General features: G+C 40.4%; 1 protein-coding gene across 1 annotated transcript in view; it reads left to right on the forward strand.

The window, feature by feature from the left end:
* The window catches only part of DNAH11 (dynein axonemal heavy chain 11), a gene marked incomplete at both ends in the record, with an annotated part of 314,762 nt that overhangs the window by 210,072 nt on the left and 78,586 nt on the right, over positions 1–26,104 (forward strand). The window contains 7 exons of the mRNA XM_082661925.1: positions 1,233–1,379; positions 6,432–6,545; positions 8,580–8,723; positions 9,602–9,784; positions 11,454–11,555; positions 17,464–17,598; positions 24,270–24,440. Of these exons, the coding sequence (XP_082518051.1) occupies positions 1,233–1,379; positions 6,432–6,545; positions 8,580–8,723; positions 9,602–9,784; positions 11,454–11,555; positions 17,464–17,598; positions 24,270–24,440 (996 nt within the window). The remainder of the gene's footprint in view (positions 1–1,232; positions 1,380–6,431; positions 6,546–8,579; positions 8,724–9,601; positions 9,785–11,453; positions 11,556–17,463; positions 17,599–24,269; positions 24,441–26,104) is intronic.

Raw genomic sequence — 26,104 nt, forward strand, 5'->3', positions numbered from 1 at the left:
TTGGGGTTTCCTTATTCCCCCTCAGCTATAAACAATAGGCAGAAAGTCTGAGAAGATACACAAGGTCTTGATGGAAGGACTACTGATGAGTTCTTGCCATTAGGTGTTTGTGCATGTGGTTGGAATATCTAATTTATTTTGGAGAGGAAGCATAGTCTCCTATGTGGACAACCAGAAAGCCTGACAGTGTAAGATCAGGTGGTGTGCAGAGCAAGATGTCTTCATCTTGGAGCGTGTGCCCTTGCAGCAGTCCTGCAGAGCTGGATATCCATGCCGTCTGAAATATGTCCAAACCGTAGCGCTGTTCATGAATTGCAGCAAAGCCCTAAACCCCTTCTTTAGCCAGGTAGCCCCTCTGCAGATTTAGCGTAGGTCATAATAGAGAGCCCAAGTGAATTCTCTTCATCCATAAGGCTCGCATCCAGGGCTTGAGTTGCTTTCGATATTTCAGACTTAACAGCTTCCTTAGAGACTGAAATCAGGGCTTGAAATAAGTTTCCTCCTAATCTCTTGGATGATGATTTTGATTGTGGCCTAACATGTGACTAGTTTCACACGGCTAAAAAGAAGAGAGAAGCAAACCACTGTGCAGTGTGACCCTGAGTTCATAAAGAGGCTAAAAGAATCAGTCTTAGCTTAAACTCTAGTAGTACAGGTAGCAGTCACAGTACCAGCTGTGCCTTTTAGGGTAGAGTGTAAATAACCCATGTTGGCGGGGAGGTTACAGGCATCCTTGGATATAGAAGTGGAGTGTGGTTCCACAAGATGAAATTCCTGAAGTGTTTTTAGCAATGGAGTCAAAATAAATGGTTGTGATTTTTTTTTGTGATTTAAACCCCCCCCCACACACACACAAACAGTAATATTTATACCCCACAGGGGGCATGAATGACACATGCTCGGGTGACATGTGCTCAGGTGGGGACAGCTGGTGGTGCTGCCCTGAGCTGAGAAGATAAATGTCTGGTTGGCGCTGACATTAAGTTAATGACTTTTTCCGCAAAACCATTCGAAAACATTATTCTGTTGATTCCTGTGTTTAAAAAGAAATGCATTTTTTTTTAAAACACAGGGGCTGCATTTTTTTCACAGGAATTAAAGTCAAATCAGGGTAGAAGAAAAACCAAGATAGGAATTGCTAGGCACCCCTGAATTCACTTAAAAAAATAAGCTATATCTGATGTTTGTTGTTATTGACACAGGTTTCTTCAAAGTCATGACTTTTCCTTTAGGTAGGGGATCTGAAAGCCAGACTTGCCTCTCAAGAAGCTGAGTTACAACTGAGAAATCACGATGCTGAAGCTCTGATCACGAAGATCGGGCTTCAGACGGAGAAAGTGAGCCGGGAAAAGGCCATCGCGGATACCGAAGAGAGAAAGGTCAGGCTAATTCCACCATTTAGAGTACAGAGCTATATTTAGCACAAAATAAACCTTTGTAGGTGAACAGTTTTGAACAACTTCCTCTCCAGGGAGCGTAAAATCTAAAGAATTATTACAGTTACACATATAACAGCATTTCACACCGTGATTACCACTTGACCTTTCTTTACATTATGCATTTTCCCAACCTTTTAGCTCTTTTAATGATATGAAAGAACAATAAATACTGAGCTCATTCAAGCATATAATGGATGTGGATCTTGAACATCAGGCCTATTTGTAATACAGTAAAGGTCAGGAAGTCACCTCCGGAGGTTTCTAAAGCTTTTCAGTTTTTAGGCAAATTGAACAACTCAATTGTTAACAAAGCCCATTCCGTCACTTTGCAAGACGGTTTTCGAATTTTGCATTTTAATAACACAACGTGAGTTTATTATTATATCCTAAGCTAAATTTGTTCTTTTTCAGTCAGTGGAGGCCCTGGCATTCTGTATGATGTTTTATTGTTGGAAACAATTACTTTTAAGATTATATAGCTTCTGCTTTCTTTGTACTTGGGTTTCCAGTAATTCTGAAATAAATATGTTATATTGTCATCTTCTCTTACCAAAACTTCAGCTCCAAGTAGAAGGTATTTTATTTTTGTGTATCTCACTTCCCAAAAGAACTATAGCAAACAGAATGATTACTAAATAGTTGTTTAAAAATTGAATGACTGTATATGTGCAAGGTCAGTTATCTTATTTTAGACAAAAGATTATAATCAGGGCTTAGTTAATTAAAAAATGTAAATTATGAGTCGCATAGCCTGGGAATCAGCAGCCATTATGCTATTATTCTGCATTAACGATATGAGAAAATATCTGTATTTTACCAGTGATGTTGCCGTTCATTAATAGGCAGTTGAGTTGTTTTCCTTTTGTTGTAATGTGTATTGAGCATGTTTGCCTTTAACTTGCACAGCTAAAGACTTTAAAAGCATAGTGAAAGTCAAAATGCTAAATTAATGATTTTTTTAAAACTTATTTTTGAAGTTAAAGATAAGGCATGTTTGGCATGGCCGAGAGGCATGTGATTCCTAATTCTGGTAATAAATATTTCCATTGAGTTTCAGGTAAATGGAAGATATCCTTAAAAGTATATTTTTATCTTAAGTAATTAGGTCTCACACATGGTGTGATTATCATAAGCTAATTCCACCCAGGGGATGTTTTTCAGGCATTACACAAATTTGTGATACTCCAATAATTACTATATCATAACCCATCTCTACAGATCTTAAAACATGACAAGTACTCTGGAGGACTTTTCACATTTTTGCATGTGACTTTCTAAGTCAAAATTATCCTCACAAACGGGGAAAAATGTTTTAGCAAATTAGAACTCATCTGACAGGTTGTTTCGTGAAGTTCTCCAAACATGGAAAGGACACATAGTATTTTGTATATCTAATCCGTACCAAGAAATAAAAATAATACTTAAAATTATTTTCATTTTATCCATGAGGCTTAATTTAGTTATAAATAACAAATATTGTCTGAGCACCTATTTTTTTGCCTGGCACTTTTCTAGGTTCTTGAGGATATACGTATATGATATGCAAGGTGCCTGCACGTAGCTTACATTGTAATGGGAAAGACAGGAGACAAGTGACATGTTGATAGACAAGGTATTTAGGGTTAGCGATAAGGCTATGATGAAAGTCAAGTGATGTTATGGTAGAAAGAACTCTTCTAAGTTGGTGGTAATGGAAGGAGAATCTATTTGTAATTAAACTATGTAGAGTCAAGGAATTAATCAAGACCAAGTATGTGCTATGGGCTCACATTGGTCATATGTTCATCAATGTGCTAGATTCTATGTGGTTATTAAAAAAGGGTGTATATGGTCTCTGTGATTCTATGAAATTGGGGTCTCAAGATTTAATACTTAAGAAGTAATTAAAAAATAACAAAAGTATGTTGCCACATTTGATATGGCTAAACAAATATTGGGGTTTAGAGGCTGTCTTGCTGTGCATCTTGACAACCCATGTAGAGAAGCTGGTTGAAATTGTTGCTTCAAGTTTATAAAATCATCGAGGACTGTTCAAATCATGGGCATTGCCAGCAGTGACCTCAGGTAACAGAAGCACCATTAAGCTCGTGAAAATTAGATCTTCCATCTTTGTTTCACTTATCAGCTCCAAATTCTAAGGATCCTCTGATCCCTTTCAAACTGCTTTCTTTGTTGAATAGTAATCCTCATGAGTGAAAGTGCCTTCCAAATTGCAGAGCTCATATAATCTCTTCAAAAGGTGGACATCCGCCCTGATTTTGAATGATCTTCAGTTTTTTAATGTTTCTTTTCTAAAGATGGGTGGGGCTGAATTTTAGGACCATCAGGAATTTCTTAAAGACAGGTGAGAGCCGTGTATTTGTTAGCTAAGGCTGCCATAACAAAATATCAGGGACTGGGAGGGTTAAACAACAGAAATTTATTTTCTCAGCGCTCTGGAGTCTGGAAGTCCAAGGTCAGGGTGTTGGCAGATTTGGTTTCTCCAGAGGCCTCTCTCTCTCTGGCCTTGCAGACAGCCACCTTCTCTCTGTATCCTCATATGCCCTTCCCTCTGTGCACACACCCCTGCCAACTCTTGTGTGTAACCAGATTTCCTCCTCTTATAAGGATATTAGTCAGATTAGATTAAGCCCCACCCTAACAGGCTCGTTTTAATTTAATCATCTCTTTAAAGGCCCTCTCTGTAAATACGATCACATTCAGAGGTCCTGGGGTTAAGGCTTCAACCTGAGAATTTTGAATGGACACAGTTCAGCCCAAAACAAGCAGTTATTGTGACTTTATCCTCTTGTGACCGCCACTAAATTTCATGAACCATCTGCAAGGAGCTTTTGACTAGCAGAGGGCAGAAAAATTCTGGTGTACCCAAGAATGGGACAGTCTCCAAATCTGCTTTAACGGACGATGGTAGAGGGAAAGCACATACTCTAAGCCATCTGTGTAGCTCTTCCACCTTCTCCAGGTTGGGCCTCACTAACCAGTCCACAGGAACCTTGTTTGGTGTGGGAGAGGGCAGAGGAAATTGCACAGTGAGGCTTCCCAAGTCCCTGAGATACAAAGCATTTTCACAACTCTAGTGTAGTTGCACTTAGGGTGAGAGGGATTGGGAATAAGAAATAAGTTGACCAACCTAGAGGTTTTTTTTTTTTTTTTCCCGGTACGCGGGCCGCTCACTGCTGTGGCCTCTCTCGTCGCGGAGCACAGGCTCCGGATGCGCAGGCTCAGCGGCCATGGCTCACGGGCCCAGCCGCTCCGCGCATGTGGGATCTTCGGGGACTGGGGCACGAACCCGTGTCCCCTGCATCGGCAGGCGGACTCTCAACCACTGCACCACCAGGGAAGCCCCTAGAGTATTTTTTTCATTTGCATTTGTGGGATTTTAGTTATTAAATGTTCTAAATTGCTCTGTTTATCAAAATTACCCAAAGGAATAATACTCCATTAACAGTAAAGGAGTTAGAGGGAGAAGACTCTATGACCCCAGTCTCATAGAAATAGCATTTAGAAGAAATACTCTCTAGGTATTAAAAAACCATGATCCTGAGTCCAGTTTGAAATGATGTTATTACAAATGGGCACAAACAACATGTGTAGATTTAGTATATCCTTAAGGAAAATAAATAAGCCTGATGTAATAACTCACTCAAATACAGTCTCTGTTTCATCCGTAGCAGTATTCTCCAGCGCATTGAAAATGTATAATAGTATCCTTAGAGTTTTCATGGTCCATTCCTGGCAGCTTTGAGGATTGTGGTTTTAGACCAGTTCTCTGTAAGCACGCAGAGTTTCCTTACAGGTGTTAACCGTAGCCCGTAAGTATTGGCCAGAGGTCACATATCTACCATGGACCAATTATGTTCATAAAAGGTGCAGTACATAGCAGAATAACGGTTAATCAGGAGAAGGGTAATTTCTGCTAATAAAGCTGTGGTAGACAACAAAATTTGTTGTGAGCAGTGTTTACGTTTATGGGTACAGTTTTAAACCTGTTCAATCCAAACACATCTGAACGAATGCACTTTTGTTCACACTTGATCATTCACAATCCCCATCACGTCAGCAACCATCCCATATGCTGACTGGATCCTGGTGCCCAGCGCCACAGCTTTGAAAGTCACATTTCTGCTGAGGACAAAGATTTTGTTGTTCCTGGACATTCGAGTTCTATCAGTGTTCTAAAGGGAGGAGGATAGAAACCCCAAAGGTTCTTATGTTGGCTTGGTTCGAGTTTACCAACATGGCTTCCCTATATCCATATTATATGTGTTCATGCCAGGGGGCTAATGCAAGACCCTCTTTGGCATGTGAATAGTGTCCCTGGACCCTCAACAGTAGAGCGGACAGCAAACATCACGGTCCCATTGCCAAGGATAGACCTGGGTTGTTGCAGCTGTAGTTTCTTACCAGGTCCTTAGAGAAACCAAGAATTAATCTTCATAAAAATTTTTTCTGTGATTAAGCATGCATGGGATAGAACAACATCTTCTAGCCAGGTGAACAAAAAAGCTTCACATTTATTCTTAAAAATTAGTTAACGTGACCTTTAGGTAATGTAGGTGTGAGTCATCAGGTAATGTAGGCAAGCTAAATGTAAGGAAAAGTGAGAGAATTTTAGCAAAAATATTTTGTGGTCTAGGTTACTGAGCCAGCTTGGATTTTCGCTTGTTCAGGACTTGCTGAAAAAGAAAACTGAAGAACAGAGGAATTGCTTAATCTTGCATTTATTATTAGTGGCACCTTGTAACTAAGGTAGAGCCTGTCTTGGAGCATTTTGATATTTGATTCCATTTGTGTTGTGTGTTTTGTGTGTGTGCAAAGCTTTGTGTATACACTGTACCTGAAGGGAAGTTAGTCTCTACAACAAATTCCTCCGCTGTTCAAATACAGACGAATTATTGAACAGTGCCTCAGAGGCAGCCTGCATTTTTCAGTAGAGATATCTGAGATGATAATTTGTGTATGTGGGTTTCTGTGTTTTTCCTCTTTGATTAGGTGACAGCTATTCAGACTGAAGTGTCCCAGAAACAGAAGGAGTGTGAGGCCGACTTACTTAAGGCTGAGCCCGCTCTGGTGGCCGCGACAGCTGCTCTCAATACACTCAACAGGGTAAGGATGATTCCTTGGCTCAGGGTTTCCTCTAAATAATATTTGGAGGTTATTAGAGTTTGAATAACTGAACTAAGGGTGAAATTCATGCAACCAAAGAGTTTTGAAAAAGGAAAGAAAGTCCCATTAAATGTTACAGTTGAAACAAATATTTGAGGTCATCATTGTAGTTGACCTTCCTTTCCTATCTGGGAGTTTGTCCTTCTTCACCCCAACAAGCAGTCTCCTTTTGAATACTTCCAGTGCCATGCAGTTTATACTCTTATGAAAGGCAGTTCTATTGTTAGCAATTGGATTCGGCCCAAATCCAGTGATTCATATTATGTGTTGCTTTAAGAACCAAGTGAGGGATTCTCTACTTCCTCTGGATATAAAAAAATAGTATTAATGAGAGACCCTCAGGAAAAGGGCAACAGGCTGGAATCAAAGACACCTAGGTTTGACCCACACCGTTTTTCCTTGGCTTCACGTTATTAGCAAAACCTCACTAGGTATTCGAATTCCCATAAGAGAAAATAATCTGTGATGGTCAGAAGGAGAGATGGAATTATGGGCAATGTCATTCTAAGAGCCTACAGCTGGTCTTGCCCCTGGGTTCTACTAGGCCTCTGGGGTGAATCCTAGGGCATTACTAGGCCTGAGGATCTTAAATTCAGCTTCAAAGAGGGAAGGATCCAGACATTCCCTGCTCTTCAAAGAAATATTCAATTCATTTCTCTAAGTATTCTTTTGAAGGAGGTAATTTTGACTGTGAACAGCGAATGATTTCCTTCATGGATGTTTCTTATAGTATTACCATAAAGCTGAACAATTTAAAAGAACATACGTATACCATGATGGAAGAGTGATTATTCTGCATTCAAATATCCTGCTGTTCATGATGTATTAAGTGAATAAAGCAGATTATAAAATACGATTTAGTGTAACGTTTTTTTATAAGAATATGTTTGTGCATAGGAAAAAATTGGGAAAAAAGAGTAATAGTAACTGATTATTTCTGAGTAATGGAATTCTCTGTTTTCCTCTTAGCACTAGAATGTTTATTTTCTTCTTTGTGCTTTGCACTGGCAACTTTTCCTCTGAAGATATTATTATATACTCAGTCAAAATAAATTAATATCACTTAAATGTAAAGCTCAGTATATTTATAAATGATGAAAGAATCTTGGTTACCCAGCTCTCAGTTAGCATTAGCATATTTTAAGTTTTTGCTTTTGCTCCTGTTTTCACACCCTTTCTGTTCTTTGCAGTCATTTCCCAAATAAAGAGCCAGTTTATGGTAATGGAGGAGAATCAGGTTCAACATTTGATAAGGCTTTATAAGCAAGAGTGTATAATACAGCTCAGGAAATTTCACAGGAAATCCTTTTTAAAAAAACATGTATCATGAACCTACATATACTTCTTATAGATACTAATGCTTGCTCCAAAGTATTTGTCCTGATACTGGTGGTTTATCCCATGAATACCATCTGTTGAGTAAATCAAGATTCTGACCTGTGGAGGTTAAGGAGGAACGCAGAAAGGAGGTTCAGCCTATGCGGGCATCTTCCCAGTTGACAGTCATTATAGTGTAATAGAAGATGTTTTTTGTGCATGTAAAGCAGAAAAACAAAACTAAGAGACTCTGAACTAAGGGACTCTGTTTCTGGGAGGGCCTGGTTAAAAGGCAAATATATTCCATAGGTGGGATAGACCCATAAATACCTTAAAACCTATATGTTTATGAAATTCCCTGGACTCAGTGTGCAAGGCTCTGCAGGACTGGTAGATCAGGCAGATAAATTTACTTGGAAGCCAGAAAGGGCAGTGATGTTTCCGAAGTACCAGAAAAGCACCCAGCAAACACTGAACCTCCTGGAGTTCCACGGTGGTGGGACCCCCGGGTGGGCGGCAAAAACTGCCCAACCGAGACTGGTGTGGAAAGGAGAGGGTGGAAAAGACCATCCACTGAAGACCAGCTTGATGACCTAACAGCTGGTCTTGAGAAACCAGACCTCTCCTGGTCTTGAGAGTGTGTGTGCTTTTTTTCAGGTCAATCTCACTGAGCTGAAAGCCTTTCCCAACCCTCCAAATGCAGTTACCAATGTTACTGCAGCCGTGATGGTCCTTCTGGCTCCCCGGGGCAGAGTGCCAAAAGACCGGAGTTGGAAGGCAGCTAAAGTCTTCATGGGAAAGGTATCAGGCAGCCCGGCAACATGAAAATCCCGACAATTTCTCTGTTCAGTTCTGTGGTTATACTTGACAGCAGGGGTGGGGGAAGGATGGACTGGGACTTTGGGTTTAGCAGATAAGAACTATTATATATATAGATTGGATAAACAACAAAGTCCTACTGTATAGCACAGGGAACTATATTCCATGTCCTGTGATTAAGCAAAATGGAAAAGAATACGAAAAGAATGTATATATACATATAACTGAGTCACTTTGCTGTTCAGCAGAAATTAACACAACATTGTAAATCAACTATACTTCAAAAAAATAAATTTTTGAAAAAACATACAATTTGAGGAGAAAGAGGAAAGCTATAAAATTCCCAACTGCTAAAAAAAAAAAAAACATCTTCCTATTTGCTAAGTGTAACCTGCTGTATGTTCTCTAGACTTAGAATTTCTGTTTGCCAAGTTGGAGATTAGCGTAGGGTTGTAGCACATCTAAGTCAACACCAGCAGCCGTTGGAAGGGTGCTAATTATTTTCAAAATTATTAAAGCAGTTAAGTGTAGGAGGGAGAAAATTACATGGATGTCTTATGCTGGAAAAATGTTACTAATGTACACGAAGGTGAAGCAAAGGGATTTTGGGGTATGTGTTTTTCTTTTTCTTTTCTTCAAAATGTGAATGCCTCCTGTGCAGGGACTGAATATTTTACCCTGGGATAGAAGGGGTTTTAAAAGTGTCCATTGCTAATTCTAACTTTATACTCTAAACACTGAAAAAGTCAAACCAATTTTGCCTTTGTAATGTGAGTCCTAAAAGCTGATTTTAACTTTTGATCTTGGAATTTTCTCTGCCACCCAAATGGCTCATTGCAATAAGTCTTTTTGCCTTACAGGTGGATGATTTTTTGCAAGCGTTAATTAACTATGACAAAGAGCACATTCCAGAGAACTGTCTAAAAGTGGTGAATGAACAGTATTTGAAAGACCCGGAGTTCAACCCAAACCTGATTCGGACCAAATCTTTTGCAGCAGCTGGTCTCTGTGCCTGGGTCATCAACATCATTAAGTTCTATGAGGTATATCAGTTGTGATCAGATGGTTTACGGGTGTTATTCAGGAAGGGCCGTACATATATTAATTTCTAGGCCAGCAAAAAATGTAAAATAATTTAACATTATCTGAATAAGATAAAGTTCTAAGAATGAGACATGAAAGTGTCAGATTAAACAGAATTCTCTACAGGAGGATATTTGAAATGTTGGAAACTATCTTTTTTTAGGGTAGAGTGAGTAGCTTTTTTTTTTACTTAACTAATTGATTTATTTTATTTTTGGCTGTGTTGGATCTTTGTTGCTGCATGCAGGCTGTCTTTAGTTGCGGTGAGAGGGGCTACTGTTCGTTGCGGTGCATAGGCTTCTCATTGCGGTGGCTTCTCTTGCTGTGAAGCACGGGCTCTAAGCCCCGCGGACTTCAGTAGTTGTGGCACGCGGGCTCAGTAACTGTGACTCGTGGGCTCTAGAGCGCAGGCTCAGTAGTTGCGGCCCACGGGCTTAGTTGCTCCATGGCATTTGGGATCTTCCTGGACCAGGGTTCAACCCCATGTGCCCTGCCTTGGCAGGCAGATTCTCAACCACTGCACCACCAGGGAAGCCCGAGTGAGTAGCTTCTTTAGATCAAATAGCAGCAATTAATTTGATTTGATTAGATAAAAGCATGTTGGGTAGATTAATTATATTTATTTATTAATTATATTTATTTATCAAATACGTGTCCGTCAGTTATGTCCCAAGAACTTTGCAAAGGACTAGATGTAAAAAGGGAACAGTACATGGCCCTCCACTGGGAGGAACTGTCTCCTTTTTGTCTTGGGAGGTTGTGTGTTATACCCAAAGATGGAATTGCTGAGGAAATGCCAGTGTCATTCCCAGAATGATTTTCAGAAAATTGGATTATGTCCTTTACACGGGAGACCCACAGGAATAGGACCCTGTCAGTCTCTCCATCTCTTTAGTGGAAGCCTGTATCAGGCAAGACTGCAGGCAGATCACAGCTGATGGGCAGCCTCTCCCCATAATGACACACCTGACCGCTGTGCTGGCCTCACATCCTAGGTGAAAAGATGAGCCCAGAGCTAGACCGTGGCTGTGTTCTGTGTCATTTTGCTATAAAATAGGAAGTAAAATTTAATTTCCTTTCTCTCTCCCCAACAGGAGAATAATTGATCCACTCAAATGCTTAAACCACTCATTCAAATAACATTTAAGGTGGCCAGGAACTTAGAAAAGAAAGTGTGGTTAATACTGGGTGAGGACATCTCCCACATTCCTTTCTGGGTTCAGAGAATTTCTCTACACAGCTTTTCTGCCTTAAAGGCTAGACCTGATCCCACCTTCAGCTGTAGTTCCTATACACTACAATTTCTGATGATATGAGGATTATCTCCAAATTTTATGAAAAACTAATTTTAGTATCTTAATGGTATTTGACGTGTATAGCATTTTATGCAGGTGCTTGTAACTCTAATGTCCAGAATAAATGAATAAACAGTAGAAAGCTTAGAGGACTTGGTAGGCTGGGGGGATTTTTGTTCTGCCATTAGGTAGTACCATGGCTAAGAATAAACACCAAATTTCTAGGTCACATAGAGATTTTAATTGTAAAGCTTCCAGCAAACGTAAGACTGAATGATTACTTGTCTTTGCCATCTTTATTACCTCGTGAAATAACCCCCACGTGGCTTTTCAGGTCTACTGTGATGTGGAGCCCAGACGGCAAGCGTTAGCCCAAGCAAACTTAGAACTGGCTGCAGCTACTGAAAAACTAGAGGCTATCAGGAAAAAGCTGGCGGTAAGTGCAGACTCTAACGCTGAAGAAGTTCCCGAGACATGGAACCCCTCCCCGCCTTAGGATCCCACTTTCAGAGAGGACCACCTCGGAGACCTACCAAACAGGAAGGAATTTGACCTTTCATGGATGTATTCCTTTATATTCTCCTTCAGTACATATTCCGTATCTGCTGTATGCTGGACACTGAGCTGGAAAAGTGGGAACTTTGATGGTTTCTGCACTTAAGAAACTTTGCAAGCGTTAATTAACTATGTAGCGTTAATAAACTTTGCAAGTGTTAATTAACTATGTATTAATTAAGTAGAAAGAGTGTAGCCCACAGTGATTAAAAAGCAAGGATTCTGGAACCAAAGTGCCTGGGTTTATATCCAGGCTCCAGTATTTACTGTTTTGCCCTGCACGAGTTAGTTAACCTCTCTGAGCCTCTTTTTTCTCAACTGTGAAGGAGGTATTATAATAGCATCCACTTCTTAGGATCGTGAGGATAAAATGACAGTAGTTCATATTGAGAATTTAGTAATCAATATGAATTCATATTGAGAATTTAGTAATCAATATGAATTCATATTGAGAATTTAGTAATCAATATGAATTCATATTGAGAATTTAGTAATCAATATGAATTCATATTGAGAATTTCGCATGGTGCCTGGCATATAGTAAGTGCTTAGAAAACACTAACTACAAAGATTATCACCATGACTGTTTTTACAAATATATAACCAGTCATTGTAGTCCAGTGTTATAAGTATATATATGACTATATCTAGAGTGCAGTAGGAGTGCCAGAAAAGAGCCCAGAGAAATTAGAGAAAGTTTTATAATGAAGGTGTACTTGACAGGAGCTGTGAAAATTACTTGCAAGTCACCAGGATAACTAGGTCAGGAAAGGTATTCCTGGTAAAGAATGAAAAAAAGAGGGAAGAAGCAGTTGGTAGTCTTGAAGAGTCCTAGTAGGCCAGATGCCGAAGATGGGGGTTTGGGGGAAGGTTAGGAATAGCAGGAAGTAATGGTGAGCAAAAGCAAAAGGTGAGCAAAAGCCTTCTCTGCCTTTCGTGCTGCAGAATTTAAATTTCATCTGACCTGTGGTATTGGGCGTTGGAAAGATCTTAGTACGTTAATGACTCACTTTTCATCGACTGAATGGAAGCTGGAGGGAGGGGGTCTAGCTGCAGAAAGACAAACTAGAAGCACTGCAGTGGGTCCTGTTAGGGCCTCAGCTAAGGCAGGAGCAGCCACAGTGGAGCCGGCGAGATAGATTCAAGGCTGCTGACAGGATAGAGAGGGAGGGGGAGGCGTACAGAATAGAGATGATGAGTTAGAGGTGCCTGACAAGGTAGCATGCAGTAATGCAGTCAGAGCGATGAGGCTGTGTAACCCTGGCAACTTAGGGAAATCCTCAGAGCTTCAGTTTCTTAACCGTAACATAGTGATAATAACAGCTAACTCTCAAGGTGGGCATTTGTGATTTGGGGCTCCCCAGAATCCAGTCCTACCTACTTTGGGTGATAACATCCTGGTGTATCTCTGGGGAATTATCTTTCCTCATTGGATACACTCAGGTAGGACTTTGACCAAGGGTACCTTTTCCTGTCACGGCTGATGACTAGGTATGTGGTCCAAGTTTTGCCGATTTGATTCCCCGCCTGCCCCCCACCCCCGGCTCTAGAATTTGAATCATCAGCCAAAGAATAAAACTGAAAACAGAGTTCATGCATTGTAGAGACAGTGTCCAGTTGAAACTTTCCAAGAGTTGCTATTCCCAAGTCTCCCTGGAGCTCCGGGAGCCTATGTGTAGTTCTTTGCCTTTCACTTTCTTGGAAGAGCTCCCCCATTTTGAGGAAGTTCCCTTCAGCCTAAATTAGCTGGAGGTGGTTTCTGTTGCTTCCCACCTATAAATTCTGGTGGATCGAGATGCTATTCAGTGTGCTGTACACAGTCGATGCTTCATAAATGTTCGTTCCCACTCTCTTTGTGTAGAAAACCCAAGTGAAGATGTTTGGGGTCAGAACTAGGGTTTGAAAGAGAAGCCTGGCTCAGCAACATAGATTTGGGAGTCGCTGGCGTGAAGATCATGTGTGTAGAGAGGTTGTCCAATGGGAGTGCGAAGAATAAGGAGCAGTGGGAGCTGAGGGCAGACCTGAAGGAGGATGCTCCCATCTTGGAGGAAATCCTGCCATGGGTCTCTGAGCAGGTGAACTCCGCCATCACTGCACCTGGGCTCTGGTGCTCACAGTGGCCACGCAGCCAAGCCCAGCTTCTTATAGAACAGGACTTGAACTTGGCCTGATTATGTCTGGGGCCACGACTGTCAACGACGACAGCTGATTTAGACAAATTTAGGAAAAACATATTAATTTTATTAAATTTAGCTTCATTCATTGGTCAAAGCTCTCACTGTTAACTTGACTAAGACCTTTAGAAAAATGTTGTCATCTATTATTAATGGCTTTGTGTAAATATTAGAAGCAAGTTAATGTTCATGGAAAAGTGATGAGAATGCTCATGTGTGATTCTAAAGTTAAGACTTTCTGTGGTTGTGGAACTAGTCATCTTTTGGACACAGCCTGCAATGAGCTGAAAAGAACTGCTCACCTCAGTTGATTTCAAAGACCAACGGTAGAAGCAGAGGTTCTTATATTAATAAGCTGCAAAACTAAGTTTGCAGACACAGAGAAAAGAAGACAGAGTAACAGTAGCAATGTCTTTATGTAGATTGGTCCCTTCCATCCCCCTTCCAAGAATGGATTTCCAGAGAGTAGTTATTAATGCAGCAGAATCTCTGGCTGCATTTCCCTCCAACATTCAGTTAGATGGTAGTAATGTGTCAGTGTTCATGTCCTGGTTGTTGTTTTTTGTTTTTTTTAATTTATTTATTTACTTATGGCTGTGTTGGGTCTTCGTTTCTGTGCGAGGGCTTTCTCTAGTTGTGGCAAGCGGGGGCCACTCTTCATCGCGGTGCACGGGCCTCTCACTATTGTGGCCTCTCTTGTTGTGGAGCACGGGCTCCAGACGCGCAGGCTCAGTAGTTGTGGCTTACGGGCCCAGTTGCTCCGCGGCACGTGGGATCTTCCCAGACCAGGGCTCGAACCCGTGTCCCCTGCACTGGCAGGCAGATTCTCAACCACTGCGCCACCAGGGAAGCCCCCATGTCCTGGTTTTGATGGTTGTATTGTGGTTGTATAGGAGAATGCCCTTTGTAGGAAATACACTACACCCTGAAGTAAAAAAAAAAAAAAAAAAGTCTCTATGAAGACTGGTCATGCCAAAGTCAACGACAAACTCTGCATAGAGTCTTTCTGTTGGTACACAATCAAATCAAGGTTTGAGCCCAGGTGAAATGATGTTTTTTGCTAGCTTTGCTTTCATCTCCTTCAGCCTCTCTTTTTTCCTCCCTCTTGGACTTTCCCTCCTTCTTGTCTTATGCCTCCTGTTGCCATCTCACCTAGAAAAGCAAGGCTGTGTCTCTCAGCACTTATGCTGTGATGGAAATGCATTTGTTAACCAGTATTAGTCTCTGTGTTTTTGTTCTTTCAAGTCTTTATCTCTAGTTTCAGACTAAAAGATGGCCTCATATTGAAGGTTGAGTAGAAAAAAACAAACTGCTGAGCTGGAGGGGAAAAAAGGCCATCTTGTCTTTCAAGCATACAGGGCCTACGAATGGCCATGAAAAAGTCCAAATTCGGTCTCTTTAGGGTAGTGTTTCTTAAAGTGTGTTCTCTCGACCAGTAGCAGCATCAGTGTTGCCTGGGAACTTGTTAGATATACAGACTCTCAGATCCACCTCAGACACACTGAATGAGGAACTCAGGCAGGGAGGCCAGGAATCTGGGTTTGATCAAACCCTCCAGGTGGTTCTGATGCACACTTAAGTTGGAGAACACTGGTTTTTAGGGTGTCTGGTGGGCTGAGGTGTTCGGGCTAAGCCCCTCCTTCCTCACTCCATTTACTTCTAGAACCTGAAACGCCAGGGCCTGTCAGGAACTGTGAAGGGACCAAGATTTTACCCTACTCACGGGCTGCCAGGTTACCTGCCACAGTTTCATAGATGCCGGTAGAAGACGTGAGACACGGGATGCGTGGGTCAGAGAGCAGAGGACTTCGTTACCCACAGCACGGCAAGCAGCATGAGCCTCGTGCGTGCCTCAGCTCCCTTGTCTGCCATTTCCCGTGGGAGTGACGCACAGTGGACCAGCTGAGGCTGTTCACAGTGGGTTTGTGTCACAGCTGAGAAATCCCAAGCTTAGAAAATGCCCCATATAAAGAAGGCAGCGAGTAAAGCTGCCCAACCTTTGCCCCACAGGGAAACATCTCTTTAGTGTTCTGGTCAGGAAGCAAATCTGTCCTCTGCCCCTGAAAGAAACACTGTCTCTATTTCCTAAGCCTATTTGCTGTGCAAACATCTTGCAGAAGATAGTCCAGAACAAGAGCTGTCAATGCCTCTTCACAAGAGGCAGAGAAACAAGTGCAAGAGCCTGTGGTCTCCCAAGACCCAGCTCCCCTTCCCAACTTTACGAAAGGAACCAGTATAAGAGTTTATACCTTAGTTCTATGTATATTTAGGTCAACCCCATGAATTGGGTAACATTATTGTTTCCATTTTTTAGATGATGAAAGTGAGGCATGGAGAGCTTAAGTAGACAGCCCACCTTGAGGCTCCTTAGCTGATGGCAGAGTCCAAATACGAACTTGGGTGTCTGATACCAGAGTTTACATGAGCTTCTGTGTTTTATAAAACCACAAGTACTTTCAATAACCTAAAATATACCTCCAGGTATTATTCATTTTTATCTGACTTCTAACCGTTAATGTGTAATATCTCCTCCCATTTCTCATAAATTTGACCTATTTCGGCTGTAAACCTTAAATATGATGCACACTTTTTTCTTTTTTAATTAATGATATAAATTAAATAATAATGTAATAATTGGGTCATTGACAAGTAGCGGCAGTCTCTAAATTATAAATATGGTACGTACTACAAGTTTACTTATTAAAGTCTCTTTGCATGTATTTACAAAAACAATGTTATAAATCTTACTTACGGTTGTTAGAACTTGCAGGTAGCAAGATGATATAGTAAGGAGTCTCCTAAGTACTTGATATCTTAGTCAAGGCTTTTTTGGCTATACATAATAGAAACCCACATAGCAAACCTTCAGCCAAAAAGGAGACCAGGATGACTCATGGAACTCTGAGGTAAAAAAGTGTATGACTAGGTCTCAGGAGGCATGAGATCCAGGAAATGGGAAGCTGCCGGGAACGTGTTTAGGGCTGTGTGACTTCTCACTGTGCTATCTTTTCATTCTTTCTTGTTCTCAGGAATGGTTTCCCCTGCTTTCCCATGGCCCTGGTGGAAGATGGTCACTCTCTAAATGAAGCCCTCCAAAACGTACACATCTTCCTGGGTCTTACGATGCTAAAGACAGTGACATACCTCTGAGTTTCAGTCCCAAGTTTCCAGAAGAGAAAATCTGGTTGGCCAAGCCAGGTCAGGTTGCTGAGGTCTAAAGGGGCTCTTTGTCGCCTGAGTTATAGACCACTGAGAAGTGGAAAGAGAGTCAGTAGGTGGAGACCCAGAAGATGCCCGTCATCCCTAACAAAGATGGAGGGTGAGGTGTAGGCACAAGAGAGGGGACAGGGCACGCAGGGTGTGCTTGAGTCAGCAGGGCACATCCACTCACCCTGGTCGCTGTCTACACTCTGCCCAGTGCAGGAGGAAGGCGAGAAAACTGCCTGGTAGCCCTGATACATTTCTTCCCTAATGTGTGTGCTCTCAGGGGCAAAGGTCAAAGGAGGGAAAGAGGCTCATTTCATTTACCTTCAGGTCGTAGGTGTTTCAAGACGATTGTAATGTTTGCACTTTATCTACAAATAGCTCATGAGTTAATTTTGACTCTTGTTGTAGGATTTGGATCGAAATCTGAGCAGACTCACAGCTTCATTTGAAAAAGCAATAGCCAAGAAAGTCCGGTGTCAAGAAGAGGTGAACCAAACCAACAAAACTATCGAACTGGCTAACAGACTTGTCAAGGAACTTGAGGCAAGTTATCCTTTTCTTCCAAAATTCTAACTGAAATATTCAGAATCAGCTTTGGGGGATTTTATCTTTATTTGTGGTCAGTAAGGACTAACTAAACATGGAATCAACAACAAAGGGGAATAATCATCATTCACACAGTAGTTCTAGCTTACCGAAAGGAATAAGTGATGGATTCTGTGTGTTTTTCAGGGTATAGCCATGGACTCAGTGGTTTTCCTAAGATCTGTTATAAACTCAGGGCAGCTGTTAGATAACAGAGGTCTGAATCTTTTAGTACACACATTTGCAATTGAGTTCTACCAATAAAACATTACCTCAAGCTAAGCCTGCTTGGTTTATTGGTTTTCTTTGACATCTTTTTACAGGTGACTGATACGCTAATGTTAATAGTTATTCCATTAAATAAAGATTTTTAAAATCTCATTAACTTTCTCCACTTTGAACATGAGTGGTAGAAAAACATATGGCCCTTGACATCAGTAAGTCACAGATCTTTTTGCTCTCCCATGTCTAATATATTCAGACAGTGGAATAGTATTTGACCATAAAAAGGATTGAATTACTGATACATGCTGCAATGTGGACTAACCTTGAAATATCATGCTCAGTAAAAGAAGGCAGACACAAAAGGCCACATGTTTTATGATTCCATGTATAGTAAATGGCCAGAATAGGTAAATCTATAGAGACAGAGAGTAGATTGGTGGTTGCCAGGGGTTGGACAAGGGGGCAGGAGTTTGGGAGTGACTGCTAATGGGAATAGAGTTTCTCTATTGTGTGAGGGAAACATTCTAAAATTACTTGGAATGATGGCATGGATCTGTGAATATATTAAAAACCACACAGTTGAATACTTGAAAGGATGAATTTCATGATATGTGACTTAAATCTCAATAAAACTGTTATTTTTCATTTAAGTGCTACTTAAAAATATGGACCTGCACTATTAGAAATGCATTTACTAGTATTTTGTTGAGGATCTATGTTCATCAGTGATATTGGCCTGTAGTTTTCTTTCTTTGTGACATCTTTCTCTGGTTTTGGTATCAGGGTGATGGTGGCCTCATAGAATGAGTTGGGGAGTGTTCCTTGCTCTGGTGTATTTTGGAAGAGTTTGAGAAGGATAGGGGTTAGCTCTTCTCTAAATGTTTGATAGAAGTCGCCTGTGAAGCCATCTGGTCCTGGACTTTTGTTTATTGGAAGATTTTTAATCACAGTCTCAATTTCAGTGCTTGTGATTGGTCTGTTTATATTTTCTTTTTCTTCCTGGTTCAGTCTTGGAAGGTTGTGCTTTTCTAAGAATTTGTCCATTTCTTCCAGGTTGTCCATTTTATTGGCATAGAGTTGCTTGTAGTAATCTCTCCTGATCCTTTGTACTTCTGCAGTGTCAGTTGTTACTTCTCCTTTTTCATTTCTAATTCTATTGATTTGAGTCTTCTCCCTTTTTTTCTTGATGAGTCTGGCTAATGGTTTAACAATTTTGTTTATCTTCTCAAAGAACCAGCTTTTAGTTTTATTGATCTTTGCTATCGTTTCCTTCATTTCTTTTTCATTTATTTCTGATCTGATCTTCATGCTTTCTTTCCTCCTGCTAACTTTGGGAGACTTTTTGTTCTTCTTTCTCTAATTGCTTTAGGTGTAAGGTTAGGTTGTTTATTTGAGATGTTTCTTGTCTCTTGAGGTAGGATTGTATTGCTATAAACTACCCTCTTAGGATGGCTTTAGCTGCATCCCATAGGTTTTGGGTCATCATGTTTTCATTGTCATTTGTTTCTAGGTAGTTTTTGATTTCCTCTTTGATTTCTTCAGTGATCTCTTGGTTATTTAATAGCGTATTGTTTAGCATCCATGTGTTTGTATTTTTTACAGATTTTTTTCCTGTAATTGATATCTAGTCTCATAGCATTGTGGTCAGAAAAGATACTTGATACGATTTCAATTTTCTTAAATTTACCAGGGCTTGATTTGTGACCTGAGATATGATCTATCCTGGAGAATGTTCCATGAGCACTTGAGAAGAAAGTGTATTCTGTTGTTTTTGGATGGAATGTCCTATAAATATCAATTAAGTCCATCTTGTTTAATGTATCATTTAAAGCTTGTGTTTCCTTATTGATTTTCACTTTGGATGATCTGTCCATCAGTGAAAGTGGGGTGTTAAAAGTCCCCTACTATGATTGTGTTACTGTCAATTTCCCCTTTTATGCTGGAGAGGGTGTGGAGAAAAAGGAACCCTCTTGCACTGTTGGTGGGAATGTAAATTCATACAGCCACTATGGAGAACAGTATGGAGGTTCCTTAAAAAAATAAAAATAGAACTACCATACGACCCAGCAATCCCACTACTGGGCATATACCCTGAGAAAACCATAATTCAGAAAGAGACATGTACCACAATGTTCATTGCAGCTCTATTTACAATAGCCAGGACATGGAAGCAACCTAAGTGTCCAGTGACAGATGACTGGATAAAGAAGATGTGGCACATATATATAATGGAATATTACTCAGCCATAAAAGGAAATGAAATTGAGTTATTTATAGTGAGGTGAATGGACCTAGAGTCTGTCATACAGAATGAAGTAAGTCAGAAAGAGAAAAAGAAATACTGTATGCTAACACATATATATGGAATCTAAGGAAAAAAACCAATTAATGGTTCTGAAGAACCTAGGGGCAGGACAGGAATAAAGACGCAGTCGTAGAGAATCGACTTGAGGACGTGGGGAGTGGGAAGGGTGAGCTGGGACGAAGTGAGAGAGTGGAATGTATATATATGCACTACCAAATGTAAAAGAGATAGCTAGTGGGAAGCAGCCACATAGCACAGGGAAATCAGCTCCGTGCTTTGTGACCACCTAGAGGGGTGGAATAGGGAGGGTGGGAGGGAGATGCAAGAGGAAGGAGATATGGGGATATATATATATATGTATAACTGATTCACTTTGTTATAAAGCAGAAACTAACACACCCTTGTAAAGCAATTATACTCCAATAAACATGGTAAAAAAATAAAATAAAAATTTTAAAAAAAGAAATGCATTTGGCTGAAGGTGATAGAAAAGTTGATTTACAGTGGCTTAAACAAATGGGAGTTTTTCACATATTAAAAAATTCCAGAGGTAGACCATTATCAGTGTTGATTCAGGTAATTAGTGATCAGACCCCTAATCTCTGTACAGCCTTCTGCTGCTCCATACTTAGCACGTGTCCATTCACCCTCACGCGTGTTGCAGCCTGGTCACCGATGGATGCTGCACCTTTAGATTCAGGCAAGAGAGAAGAATCTGTAGCAGCTGGATTCTTCTCCTTTCGTAACAAAAACGGAAGTTTTCCTGGCAACCCCTTAAGCAAACTTAACTAAAGCACTTAACTTTCTTTAGCCAGAACTAGAGTGACCACACCTAGCTGCAAAGAAGGCAGGGAAACTGAGAAATGGGGTGATCATAATCAGCTTAGCCAGTCACAGTTCATCCCAGGGGGCTGGACACATTAACCCTCATTTCAGAATCAGAGTTCTCTTACAAAGAAAGAAGGGAGAAATGTAAGGTACAATGGATGGGGCTGGGTGATAGCCTTATTTCTTATAAATAGAGTAGACTTTTAAAAATCTAATTTAGGGCTTCCCTGGTGGCGCAGTGGTTGAGAGTCCGCCTGCCGACGCAGGGGACGCGGGTTCGTGCCCCGGTCCGGGAAGATCCCACATGCGCGGAGCGGCTGGGCCCGTGAGCCATGGCCACTGAGCCTGCGCGTCTGGAGCCTGTGCCCCGCAACGGGAGAGGCCACAGCAGTGAGAGGTCTGCGTACCGCAAAAAAAAAAAAAAAAAAAGTCCATTCATGTTACCACTCTCTCAGAATTCCCAGGTATATAATTGTCTCACTCAAAGTACAGTCCAAAGGTTTTACGTGGCCTACAGGGCCCTCCGTGCTCTGGCTCCTGGACACCTCTGTCCTTGCTTCTGCCACCTTCCCTCTGGCTCCATCTTCACTATTCCTCACCCTGCAAGTCACTCTCCTACCTCATAATCTTTGCCTTTTTCCTCCGTGTGGCTCCCGCACTTCTTTCAGATGTCTGCTAAAAGTTCTCCTTATCACACGGTTTTCCCTGACCTCCCTACGTTAAACAGCATTCACCTTGCCCCCCGCATACACACACACACACACACACACACACACACACACACACACACACACACACACACACACACACACACACACACACACAAACCTGTAGCTCTTTCCACTTCCTCTGCTTTATTATTTTTTGATAGCATTTACGATCACATGGCCCACGCTTGTATATGTGCATATATGAACACATATACTTTTTTGTGGTCTTTTTCCCCTAACTAAAATATAAGCTCTCAAGAGCAGGAACGTCATTTGTTTTCTGCACTGCTTGATCCCAGGCATATAGAATGGTCCCTGGCACATCGTAGGTTCCAATATGTATTTGTTAAATGAATGAGTAGGTGAGTTTTGGGAGCCTCCTGTGTTGAAAAAACATTCTGGAGCCCTTTGAAGACTCATTTTTCTTAGATCAGTTGAGAAATTCCACAGCTTCTAGTGGCGTTTATACCCACTTCCATTCAAAGTGATAAGATCTAGGCAGTTTGAAGTGTTTACGGTTTACGAGGTACCTGAGGAAAAGAAAAAGTGCCGTTGAATTAGACTTACTTGAAGTAGAGAATGTCTGAAAGTTTTATCAAGGTAAAAACAGGCTTTACCTTGTATCTCTAGCGCACAACAGTGTCTTCCAAAGGTTTTATTTATTCATGATGATTTAGAAAAGGAGAGGAAAAAATGGTTGAATAATGTTAACTAACAAAAAAAATACATATATGTGTGTGTGTATATAATATATATATTTTAAAGGATTAATTGAAAATGTCAGACCTTTTCCTTTGAGGATAAATTCTTTCTGACTAGAACAGGAGACAGTTAACCTCTGAAAAACACCAAGACTGATGATTTTGTCTATATAGCATTGACCTGGAAGCTATAGTCTCAACCATTCAGACTAATAAATCAGGCAATTTATATTTAATCATTAAGTAGCTCTGGAGCTGAACAGCTGTTCAAAATTAGAAATGGGTCACCCCAGCCAGGATGACATTACAGGCAATCTATAATGCATTAGAATAAAATTATAGTGATTTTTAACTGTCTAGAAATTTATTACAGGACATGTTCCAACTCTTAAACCCTTGTTAGCCAGTGTCAGTAATGATTTATGTTGCGTGGGTGGTATAGTGAAATTATTGACGATTTCAATCTCCGGTAAGTCTATGTTTAGTAAATCTTCAAATTTCAAAGCTGTTTTGGAGAATGAGGTGGGTGCCCTTTATTGTTTATCATCTACTAACCAAAGACAACAAAAGTGGAGGAAAAGCAAATGAGAGATTCTTCTTCAAAATTAATGGATATATTATCTGTAGCTGAAGAAGGAAAGTAATAAATTCTATAAAGAGGGCAAGGGAGTTGAAGTTCTCTAGTGTGTAATTATAGAGCTAACTTGGGGTGATCTTTATCGAGCAAAGCAGATTATCTTAAAATAGCTTTCATAACCATTGTCACCTGCTAGTTTCATTACCTCAGTGTTAGGGGTATTGTGATGGCTTGCAGAGAACTGGCGTTGCACTCTGCTCTGACATACATTGTTTTTGCTTTCTGTGGTCTGTCTCTCCTCTTTGATGCGTAAAGCTAAATTCCACAGGGTTCTTCATTGCTTGTACTCTCAATTTGCTGGGTGTTTTTTTCAGTTCCTATTAATTTACATGTTCTTAGAATGTGGTATTAAATTTTAGCATGCATTGAAACCAAATGAATTGGTGAAGTATTCTGCAGTTCAGTCAATCCATAGATATTTATTGCAGTTTTAGTCAAATCCAATATTAAGGGCTCCACATACTTAACCCGGAAATCAGAGTTTAAATGGCTCGCCAACTAGATATAAGGATTTGAACAGCATTCTCCGAGCATACTGTCTTCAGAGCTAGTGAAGTCCTCCTGGTTTCCATCTTTTTTACATGGGCTATAAGTTCTTTCACTGATTGAGTGATTATACTATAAAAATAACCTGAGTTTAGTAACTACCAGCACTATTCTTTAATTTACAGAATCCTTGTTAGGTGGCTCTTTAAACTTTATGTTTTAATTAATTGACATAACTGGTGTTTGTCATTTTCCTTTTTTTGTAATCAGCCCATGGCCCAAACGTTTAAGATCATGTTTGCTTAGGGTGGTGTAGTAACATTGCTGAAAATCAGGAATGATGGAGAGCATCCAAGCTGCCATTAAAAATCCTAACATCACTCAGTCTTGGCCACAGCTCTTGGTCCTCTACTCCTAGAGGGAGAGGAGAGTGACTGTCAGCCTTTTAAGAAGGACCTCAGTCATAATTAGAGTTCGGGCATCCAACAAAAAGGAGATGTTAAAGATCTAATGTCATGTTGCCATAAACTCCACTGAAGATACTGTGAGAGCACCTTCATAATGATGGGTCACATGTATGAACGATTATCATGGTAATGCCATCCAGTCATGTTCTGTTCCTTCTCAAGGCTGTGCAGAGTGACCTAGACGTAAACTGGGGAATAAGGTAATTACGTTAAACGTTTCTTGAGTTGCTGCTCACCCTGCAGTTACATCGGAGTAATCTTATCTTTCAGTCAGAGAAGATTCGCTGGGGTCAGTCTGTTCAGTCCTTCGAAGCTCAGGAGAAGACGCTCTGTGGAGATGTTCTCCTTATGGCAGCATATGTGTCTTACGTTGGATCCTTTACACAGCAGTATCGCCAGGAACTGGTAGACTGCAAGTGGGTTCCCTTTCTTCGACAGAAGGTAAGATCAGTTCCTAACCTTAGCCACATTTAGAAGCATCATACAGAAATTTCAGTAGTAAAAACAGTATATGTACCAGGCTTTTTTGTATCTCTGTAATCTCAACTGACTTGAAATTCTAGTATTGAAGGAGATGTTTCTTGTGTGTTGCAGTTTTTCTTATTTTAATGATGGTTTCAACCAGGAGATGGAAAATAGAAAAATTATTTGTATGAACCATAGAGATGTAGTTGGAAAACTGCTTTTAACAAAACTGTTAACTGAAATCAAAGTTGGATTATCATGTTAGCATATAGCATGAATCTTTTTGTTTTGCTAATAATACTACAGGCTATTTGTTGAAAATCTTTTTCATGACTACTTTCAGATGAAAAGTGTAGCACTTGTATATAAATATAAAAATAGCTTATCCTCAATTTGAAAATTCAAACCCATAAGCAAAATGAAATCATAGATGAGGGAGATTTCAAGTCGTCTAGTTTAAGATCATCCTTGTACAAAGGAGAAAACTGAGACACGGAAGTTTAAATGACTTGATAAGGTCATAAATGATAGGAAACCAGGCCACTGTTTTCTAAGCTGCACTGTGTTATCTCACTTGATTAAAGTAGGTTCTTCACTTACACATCTAGCCCTTAAGAAATCCTAAATCTCTCTGTGTACTTGTGTTCTATGTTGGTAATTATGCCTCAATTTTCACAATAGTTGTTTTCATGACATAAATACATGCCAGTGGAATTTCTGCAAATTAAAATTAAATATTGAATATTTTGGAGAAAGCTTGTTATTAAAGGCATCCCATAATTAATAATTGTAAAAGAAAAATCCTTTTGTAACTAAATCATTTAATATATCTGTAGTATCAAGCCATATTTTTATATGGAAGATTTTTAAAAAGAGGTTATCTGTATTACCCCCTGAATGTTCAGGGTTTTCTTTAAGTATTTCTGCCATAAAATATGCCTTTTATATAAGAGGATAAAGCGTTCTGGTAATTTTGTCCACCTCCTACTGCATTGTGACTTTCAGAAGGTGTCAGCTGTCTAATTCTTCTCTCTTTTTTGTCAGTCTCATCTTCTCCAAACTTTAATCCTCTACATGGGTGTCTTGGTCTGGGTTGCCCTATGACTACTTCTCATTGATGACTGTCCTCTTTTGTGGTCCTCTCTGCATTCTCCACCATCGATAAAGTTTTCTCATTCTTTCCACAATTATAGGGAAATTCATTTCCTGATGTGCAAACTATTGAACGTCACATTGTCTTCTTATTGTTACAATTACTCTTCACTTTGGATCGTGTAATAGTATTAACGGCCTGAACTTAGGCTATCAGTCATTTTGCACTTTTTAAATTGAAAACTTGCCTTCTCAAATTTAAGTTTTAAAATTGAGTCTTGGGCTTCCCTGGCGGTGCAGTGGTTGAGAGTCCGCCTGCCGATGCAGGGGACACGGGTTCGTGCCCCGGTCCGGGAAGATCCCACATGCTGCGGAGCGGCTGGGCCCGTGAGCCATGGCCGCTGAGCCTGCACATCCGGAGCCTGTGCTCCACAACGGGAGAGGCCACAGCAGTGAGAGGCCCACGTACCGCAAAAAAAAAAAAAAAAAAAAAAATTGAGTCTTAATTTCTGGTATTCCATTCTTTAGTGTATGTGTTTCTGGGAAGT

The sequence above is a fragment of the Grampus griseus genome, assembly GCF_964374135.1.
Source record: "Grampus griseus genome assembly, chromosome: 9".
NCBI lineage: Eukaryota > Metazoa > Chordata > Mammalia > Artiodactyla > Delphinidae > Grampus > Grampus griseus.